The sequence below is a fragment of the Phalaenopsis equestris genome, unplaced genomic scaffold, assembly GCF_001263595.1.
Source record: "Phalaenopsis equestris unplaced genomic scaffold, ASM126359v1 Scaffold200468, whole genome shotgun sequence".
NCBI classification, from domain to species: Eukaryota; Viridiplantae; Streptophyta; class Magnoliopsida; order Asparagales; family Orchidaceae; genus Phalaenopsis; species Phalaenopsis equestris.
Window position 1 is genome coordinate 998 of NW_018220287.1, and position 9,125 is coordinate 10,122.

The following is a 9,125-nucleotide window of genomic DNA, read 5'->3' on the forward strand; positions in this document are numbered from 1 at the left end:
CCTCTCCGCGCCGCTCCTTCGGCTGTCCGAGAGCAAAGAGCTGAGAAATTACCGACGGCCATGGCGACGTCAAAGCGGCTCGCATTGCTGGGATTCCTCGTCTTGCTTTTAGTCGGAGGCTTGATGTGGTTGGGATGCCAGAAATACGACGGAGTAAGGTACATTGTGCTTTCATTTTATAGTGCTTCGATTTTGATGTATGGATGTTTCAGATATGCTAATTCAAGATTCAGATTATTCTATTCTTTTCTAGTGACGAAGTAGATGATCTGTTTGTAGTCTCCGGGTTTTTCTTCTTCAATCGATGGCGATTTATTTCTCTTTTAATTCTTGGAATTTTTTAGGAAATGTAGGAATACTGAGATTTCGTGCTATCCTGCGTCCAAGCGGAGGAAGCGCAGCAAATCGGAAGGCTGTTTCAATAGCTTTTTCTTTGCTGCAAAATTGAAATTGCCGGCCTTTGTTATTTGTTAAATCAAATCTTCTTATAATGAATAAATTTGCATAAATTATTTATTAATAAACCTATTAATTTGAAGAATTGCCCTTTAGTTAATTTTCTTTAATGTTCGTGTTTGCAGTAAAAAAGCTGACAATGTGCATGGCCTGAAAGACTGTCAGGACTGCGATAAGAAAAAGGTTTCATGTATTTCCTATTAATCTTTCTGAACATATTAGTTAGGTTCCATTGAAGTTGTTTCTTTTGAGTTTTTTATGCCCCACTTCCATATATTGCATTTTGAATGCATACTCGTAAACATTAAATATAGAAACCTACATGGACACATTGTTTTAATCCTCCGTGTTCTCCAAAACTTGCAATAAGAATGCATAAATGGTAGTCATTATATACAGATACTAATAATTTGTACATATTTCAGCAAGCACCTGTCAGCTTGTATACTAGTAAGCTCAATCATATGTAGTAGATAAGTGATATGGATGATGAATGGAATGTTTTTGAGATGATGAGAATCGGTTGGTGGATAAAAGCGGGGAAGCTTCTATAGAAGTTCTCTAATGAGAAGGATAAAGATTTGGGGGGGCTTCTGCAGAAGTTATCACAAGCACCCTCTATTTTTAAATATGCTTTTTCATTCAATGGAAATAAAAATGAAGGAGTTCAATCAAAATTCAATCAAAAAGAATAAATTTGGACCTTTTATTAAAAATCCCAGTTATGAAATAATCTACTAAAAAAAGTAGTCCCTTTTGTTTCACAATAAAATAAATCAATCGATATTTTGTAGCCCGTTTAAGAATTTTTTGGATATCGATGATAGCTTTGTAACAATGGTACGACACATCAATAATGTTGTTGAAATATGATTTTATTGTTTCATGATACCAATGAGGTTTGAATGATTTTTCGTCATAAATGGCGTAGTAGCGTTTCTTTATAAGCTAATCTACCCTGCTCTTTCCAGCTATGCTCTACATTTTCTGTCCATTCTTTCTTAATTGGTTATTCTGCTACTGTTATTTTGCTCTACTTACCGTCATTGTCAACATATTTCTTTTTGGTTAGTAGTTACATCCATGTTTTACTGTTGAATTAACAGGAAAATGATGTCTCAATGGAAAACTTTGCTGAGGATGTTCAATATGTAAATTCAGATGAAGTAAATGGAGTTTCTCTCTCTCCTCGTGAACTATGATGAATTATGCATGCTCTAAATTTTTTTTTTTCTGTAAATTTCATTTCTTTCAGGGAATTGATATTACGGTGGCATATACCGATGTTTCTGGTGATGTTCGTACACATAGAATCAATTCAAGAGATTTATCTTCTTCCTGGGTGTGGGAGAATCCTGGTACAACAGAAAAAACGAAAGTGGTACTTTTTTGACCTCTTTGTATTGGATCAATCATTTTGAGAAATATGAGAAAGAGCAATGATGCCAAAAAAGAGATGCATACGAAGCTGTTCCTTGAGCATACAAAAGCAGGAGAAACTTATTTTTCAAATATGCATGGATGAAATATTTAGGCATTTAGCTATGACAACTCTCTATTCTGTAAATTCTATTTGTTATAACGTTGGAAACTACAATTTATCTCTTCAAGCTTGTTATGGTGTTACTTTAATATGTTTGTTTTGGAGAAAACTAATGTTTGGCTCAAATTCTTAGAGAGATTGGTCACCTCAGCAAATTATGAGCAAATCAAAAAATGATATTCGGCCATTTGTTGATCAAATCCAACAAACCAATTCTATCACCCCCTTAAAGCTTAAAAGACAGGTGAAGCTCAACGCTTGGTGTTAATCCTTTTTCTATTTTACGGTTTTTTATTTCTAATGCTTCTTTCCTACAGCAATTGAAACAAAGAAGGAGAGAAAAGAGAGCTGCAGAGCTGATCAATATGAGTGAAGAAACTGAACTTGAGATTCAGGCTACAGCTATTAAGCATTCAAAAGAGTTCAACAGCCCAACAAGACGAAAATACACTATATGGAGAATAGAATATCAGAATCCAAACTCTGACTCCATTTTGAAGCTCATGAAAGATCAGATCATAATGGCGAAAGTATATGCCAGCATAGCTCATTCCATGAAAAAGTTGGATCTTTATGATTCTTTGGTTAAACACATTAGAGAAAGCCAACACTCCATTGAAGATGCAAGTACAGATACTGATCTGCAGCAAGGTGCTCTCGAATACGCTAAAACAATGGGCCGTGCTTTATCCATTGCTAAAGATGTGCTCTACGAATGTGATTTGGTGGATCAAAAGCTTCGAGTCATGATTCAGTCTACGGAAAAAAGCATTAATACGATTAAAAAACAAAGCACATTCTTGATACAACATGCTGCAAAGACATTTCCCAGACCACTCCATTGCTTTCCCTTACACTTAACCACTGATTACTACTTGCATGGACACCACAGCAAACAACTCTCATCAGATAATAGCAAGCTTAGTGATGCATCCCTTTTCCATTATGCTATATTCTCAGATAATGTACTTGCAACCTCTGTGGTTGTGAACTCAACAGTAGTACATGCAAAGGAACCCCAGAAACACGTGTTTCACATAGTTACTGATAGACTGAATTTTGCTGCCATGAGAATGTGGTTCATTAAACATCCTCATTTACCTGCAACATTAGAAGTGCAAAACATCGATGAATTCAAGTGGCTTAACTCATCTTACTGTGCAGTTCTTCGCCAGCTTGAATCTGCGAGGATCAAAGAATACTACTTCAAAGCCAATCATCCCTCGTCACTTTCTACCGAGAATGAAAATCTTAAGTATAGGAATCCAAAGTACTTGTCCATGCTTAACCATCTTCGGTTTTACATGCCTGAGGTTTATCCAAAGCTTGATAAGATACTGTTCCTTGATGATGACATAGTTGTGCAGAAGGATTTGACGCCCATTTGGTCTATTGATATGAAAGGGATGGTGAATGGTGCAGTGGAGACCTGCAAAGAGAGTTTTCATAGGTTTGATACCTACCTGAATTTTTCAAACCCGAAGATTTCAAATAACTTTGACCCGCAGGCTTGTGGTTGGGCGTTCGGCATGAACCTTTTTGACTTGAAGGAATGGAAGAGGCGCAATATTACCGGAATATATCACTACTGGCAAAACTTGGTAAAAAAGAAATGATGTTCCTTATTGGATCTATTAGCATATTTTAATATTTATATGGTATGGGTAAATTTTATGAAGGTTATTTTTTTCTCTTTTTTTTTTATTTATTGCAGAATGAGGATCGAAAGCTGTGGAAGCTGGGCTCACTGCCTCCAGGCCTGATCACATTTTACAACCTAACATATCCTCTTGATCGAAGATGGCATGTTCTTGGGCTGGGCTATGATCCTGCTGTTAACTCCATAGAGATTGAGAACGCTGCAGTCATTCATTATAATGGCAACTATAAGCCATGGCTTGATCTTGCTGTCGTCAAATACAAGCCATACTGGTCCAAATTTGTCAACTTTGATGACCCATACGTACAGTTCTGCTCCATCCCCCATTGATTCTTTATTCTTTCTTTTCGCCATTTGGCGAAGCTTTTCTTTTTGATTTGGAGATTTACATACATACCAAATAATCCTTATGTATTTACATATCGAATATTATGAAATATGTGTATTTCACTTTAGATGAGTTTGTATTAGCATTGTTATTAATGAGATTTAAAGTTGAGTGTTATAAGTAAATATAAACATTCAGAGTCAAATATGTAAATTTGTAAGATATCTCTTCTTTCATTTGAAAGAGCTTGTTTTTTTTATTATTGCAGATGCCTTGTCAAAATTAGTTCCAATGCTTTTATAAGAAAAAAAGGTTTTTAAAATGTGTGATATTGTAAGTTTTCTACTCTTTTGAAAGGTTTGGTAGATCTTTTTATCTTTGTTGTTCATGATTGTGTACATCACTTTAAACTCTAATTAAAATCACAATTATGTTGTGTATATCTTCTTTCAATTTTGTGTGTTTCACATATTTGTGTATAAACTTTAAACTCAAGTGTGCATATGGTTTATTATTATTGATGTTCTTTGATTTTGGTGCTATATTTAGCTGTGTATAAACTCTTGAAATTTGAATGGAGGGTTGTATATGATTTCGTACAATTATGTGTTTTTATTTGGAATGTTTACATACAACTCACTCGATTCCTATGTATTTATATATTTAAAATCTGCACTTCAGTTTTTACATATATATCAGCTTTCCTTGCTGTATTTTGCCTTTTAAAAGTTAAAAAAAAATGATATTTTTATGTCATGCGAAAGATTTGGGAGGTATAAATGTTAAAAAAATAAAATAAAATAAAGTTTAGTTGTTAGATATGTAAATACAAAGAAATTTGGCGGTATGTATGTAAATGCCCCTTTTTTAATATTTATATATAGCATTTTAAGCTTACATATTGTGTTGTGTACAGGTGTTTTTTAAGAATTATACAAGGAACAAATTTATGGCTAGTTATTTTGGAGAAATTGTTTTCATTTTTGTGTTGTGTATAATTATGGACAATCCTTTCAAAGTAAATTAAGATTTGTGTACCATTCTATTCAATTTTTTTTTGTAGATTCTTTCATTTTTTATTTTAAATGTAGATTTGTGTGGTCATTTAAATTCAATTCAGGGATTGTCCTTTGTATATGTGTATTTTGGCGTGTATTTTGGTTGAGTTTTAGATTTAGTAAATTAATTTAATATAACAAAAGCACTTCATTTTTTTGTTTTGTTCAAACTAAGGGTCCATTTGGGGCAGCTTATAATTGCGGCCGCGTTTTCAAAACGCAGCCGTCCTGTTTGATAAACAGGCTCGGATTGCGTTTTGAAAACAACTTATTTTATTTCTTGATAAACGCCAGCCACTGTAACAACCCTGCGGTCGGCGTTTTTAATTTAGCGTTTGAAGATTATTCCTTCGATGTCCTTCTCCTCTCCGTTTCATTGCTCAATCTCATGCAGCACTCGAAGCATTCTCATCCATTCCACCATTCGTCGTCCGCAGCTCGATCGAAGTCCCCACGAGCCAGTTTAACTTGCCTTTAGTGCAATCCGGGAAGCAAGCTAGCAATACTCGCAATCCCTAGCCGCTCTCTGCTTCCTTCGACATTCCTAATAGCATAAGCAATCACGAATCCGCCCTCTCTGCCCTACATTGGCAAATCCGCCCTCTCCTCCCTTTCTACCTTCGGTATTCACTGTTTCTTTTTCTTACATTGGCGTATGGCTATTGATACAGTTTTTCAGTTGCACTTTTTTCGCAATAGTGAATTGGACTTGATGGAGTAGTTCGCCACTTGCTGTGATTTTTGTTCTTTCAAATTGAGATTTGTTAGAGTTTTCTGCAGTCAACCTTGAGTTCTGCAAAAGCTTTGTTTTCTGGGAGAAAGTTTCTGATTTGGAATTCTATCAGATTGACCTATAAGAGCTACTTGAGAGCTTAAATTGTATGTCTTTGGCCACTAGTTGCCATATATTGTTTCTTACATCATAAATTTTTATGGATATCGCATGCTTTGAAACTTATGCTTCGACATTTGATCAATCTCAGATGGTAGTTATAACACATTTGGTCTGAATTTGGTCTAAATTGATCGGCTTGCAAGCCTAATGCTGTTTCAACTGCCTTAGCATCTTAGATTCAATATTAAAATTTAGAATTTTTCTTTTGTAGTTCCACCAATCCCATTGCTAGGGACAAAGAAGTTGAACATGCAACAACACGGGCTTTACCAATGTTTTTAATCTTTTCTTCTTTTGAGAGAGGGAGTTAGTCATTATGTTTATGCATTGGTAGCCAAAGACAATAAAACCTTCGGAGGAAGAAATGCAGGCATGTCAAAATGAATGACATTGTGTTTCTGAAATCCAGATAAATTTTGTTGGTTAAGATGTCCATTTTGTTTTCAAATTAGCAAGTACTATGTTTCTTTCTCTCTTATAGCTATAGGGTTGGTTAAGATGTCCTTTTTGTTTTCAAATTAGCAAGTACTATGTTTCTTTCTCTCTTATAGCTATAGGGTTGGTTAAGATGTCCTTTTTGTTTTCAAATTAGCAAGTACTATGTTTCTTTCTCTCTTATAGCTATAGGCTTGATGGATGGGTTAGATGTTTCATCAAATTGCTGTCTGAAGTCCTGAATAGGAGCCATTCTAATTAATACATTTTAAATCATTTCAGCACTTAGTTCTATTTCTATTCTAAAAGCTAGCAGACCATCTGCATAACGAGGCTGAGATATAGGACATGTTGGCAATTTAGCTACTTGAATTTATTTTCTATGCGACAATTGGTTGATATCTTACCTGTACATGAAAAAGGTGTATTTCACTTTTTAGAAGTTAAAATAGTTACCTTTCTCTTATTGACACCTAATTAGTGTTGCCATTTTATGTTTTCTTTTATTAGCTTCGATTTGAGTTAGCTTGGAATGTATGTCTTGGAAAATTTTAACTTCCAATTAGTGTATTTCTAGTCACCACACATTGATATTTCTTGTGTAAATGTGATTAACTTGGACGAGGCTCTCCTAGAAATTATTTGCTTTGAAGGGAACTATTACAAATTATTCTAAATTCCCCATTTGATCACTTCTGAACTTGTTGCCTGAAATGCACATTTTCAATCTTTGTTTCGATCATGTGGATATTATACGAGTAAAAATAAAGAATTAGTTGTTAAAAATATAAATAAATAAGAATATGAAATATCCAAGTAAATCTTCTGTTGCATATGATGCGGCCAGTTTGAATGAGCTAAGAAAATTGAATGTAACAATATGGAAGTTTGGAGTGTTATGCGTGTAAATATTGTAAATAGGTAAGAATTGTGTGTGGTGTAAATGCCCCACATAGCATATAGTTTTTGTGGCTTTACATATTTCACATCTATAATTTTATTTTTTTTTATAGTATTTTGGTGTCTTAAATCTATACATGAAAACTAAAAATGATAATTTATCCAAAAACAGCTGCAAATCAACCGTTTTTCAAACGCAGAAACCAAACAACTACATAGCTTATCCAAACAAGGGGCTGAATGATCATTTATCCAAAAATAGTGGCAAATCAAGTATTTTTAAAACACACAAACTAAACAATTAGTCATCTTATCTGGATCAGCTGCTTATCAACAGCTTATCAGGATAAGCTGCTTATCTAAATAAGCTGCAGCTGCTCCAAACAGACCCTAAAGTTGGTGAGAGTTTGGAGCATTAATGATTTTGATTTTTTTTAATTGTTCAAGCGAGAAGTGGCACACTATTCAAAAATTAGTTAATAGATGAGGTGAAGCATGATAATCCATCCATTAAGAGGATGAGTATGAGCTATTTCAACATTTTCTTAATAAAATTAAGAATATTGTTTGTTACAGGTAATGTCACTGAAAATATTGGAGTATATAAAATTATATTTGAATGACTTGATGATATAATTTTTTCGTATCTCTTTTGTGGTTTGAGTGAAATGAATGATGTTAAACTAAAAAATACCAACGATAAGGATAAACATGCAAAGGTATATGGGAGGAATAATTTTTATGATGATCATTAGAATTTCGATAATAATATTTCAGATGATTATGAAGAGTTTATCAGTAGTGATTACAACATTCATGAAGATGAGTAATTTAAAAGCAATGTTGATCCTTCTGTTGAATTCACATGTATAACAAATAAAAGTAAGAAGAAGATTGGATAATGTTTTCAAATATTAAGTGAAATGTTAGAAAGAAAATATTATGATAGTGATTGTATGAATTCCAATGATGAAGCAAGTGTTCATATCAGCGGTGAAGTTGATCTCATTAAGTGACCAATCTTCAACCTTATGACAGACTTTTAATAATATAATCTTGAACCGGAAATGCTATTTAGTTTTAAAGATGAATTTAAAGAAATTGAGCAAAATTGGTCGATTGCTAGAGGAAAGAGCAAAAGTTTTTTAAGAAAATGATAAAAGGAGGTGCAAAATAATTTGTAGAAAACCTAATTGTCCATTTCATTTGTATATTTTAAAGCATAAGGAAGTCATTCATGACAAATAATAAAATTTCAAGAGCATACTTGTTCATGGAGTTGTTTTGACAAAGTTTTAACATCCACAATTATAACAAAAGAAAAAAAGAAAAAAGGATGAATCCACAGTGCAAGGCTAAATTTTTTAGAAGATAAATAATAGTTGAATTGAAGTTACATGTTTCAAAGTCGCAAGGTAGAGAAGCTATCAATAAGACATGTAAGTTGGTGCACATAAAGGAGGATAAACAATTTAAAAAGATATGAGATTATTGTTTAGAAATTATAAAAATAAATCCATGAACAACTATATCTATAAAAACAACATTAGACACATATTTATATGGTTGACTAAAATTTTTCAGGACGTATGCTTTCTTTGAAGAATGTAAAAAGGCTTATGCTTAGGTTGCAAAGCAATCATTGTGGTTAATGTCTATTTTTTTAAAGGACAACAAGACGAACAATTATTATCCGCACTTAGTTTGGATGATAATAATAATATATTTCTAAAAGTATGGGCTATTGTTGAAAGTGAAACCAGAATAGTTGTGAGTGGTTTTGGGATTTGTTGGCTATAGATTTACATATATTTGATAATCAATACAAATTTATATTTATGTCAAATAAA

At 33.3% G+C, this 9,125-nt stretch overlaps 1 protein-coding gene across 2 annotated transcripts; it reads left to right on the plus strand.

The window, feature by feature from the left end:
* Nucleotides 1-21: 21 nt before the first annotated feature.
* Nucleotides 22-4,055, plus strand: LOC110035873 (probable galacturonosyltransferase 3). Of its 2 annotated transcripts, XM_020740182.1 has the most exons (7): nucleotides 22-158; nucleotides 582-639; nucleotides 1,563-1,622; nucleotides 1,712-1,837; nucleotides 2,133-2,243; nucleotides 2,317-3,600; nucleotides 3,714-4,055. In XM_020740182.1, exons 1-7 carry the CDS (start codon nucleotides 61-63, stop codon nucleotides 3,987-3,989), a joined length of 2,013 nt encoding a protein of 670 aa, XP_020595841.1. In that variant the 5' UTR covers nucleotides 22-60; the 3' UTR covers nucleotides 3,990-4,055. The 2 variants fall into 2 exon arrangements, with proteins under 2 accessions (XP_020595841.1, XP_020595842.1); XM_020740183.1 differs by lacking the exon at nucleotides 582-639 and having other exon boundaries at nucleotides 48-158.
* Nucleotides 4,056-9,125: the final 5,070 nt, after the last annotated feature.

Coding starts and splice junctions, on each gene's coding strand:
- LOC110035873 (XM_020740182.1), top strand. CDS start 61: ATGGCGACGTCAAAGCGGCTCGCATTGCTGGGATTCCTCGTCTTGCTT. Junction 1,838..2,132: donor CAACAGAAAAAACGAAAGTG/GTACTTTTTTGA, acceptor TCAAATTCTTAG/AGAGATTGGTCACCTCAGCA. Junction 3,601..3,713: donor ATCACTACTGGCAAAACTTG/GTAAAAAAGAAA, acceptor TATTTATTGCAG/AATGAGGATCGAAAGCTGTG.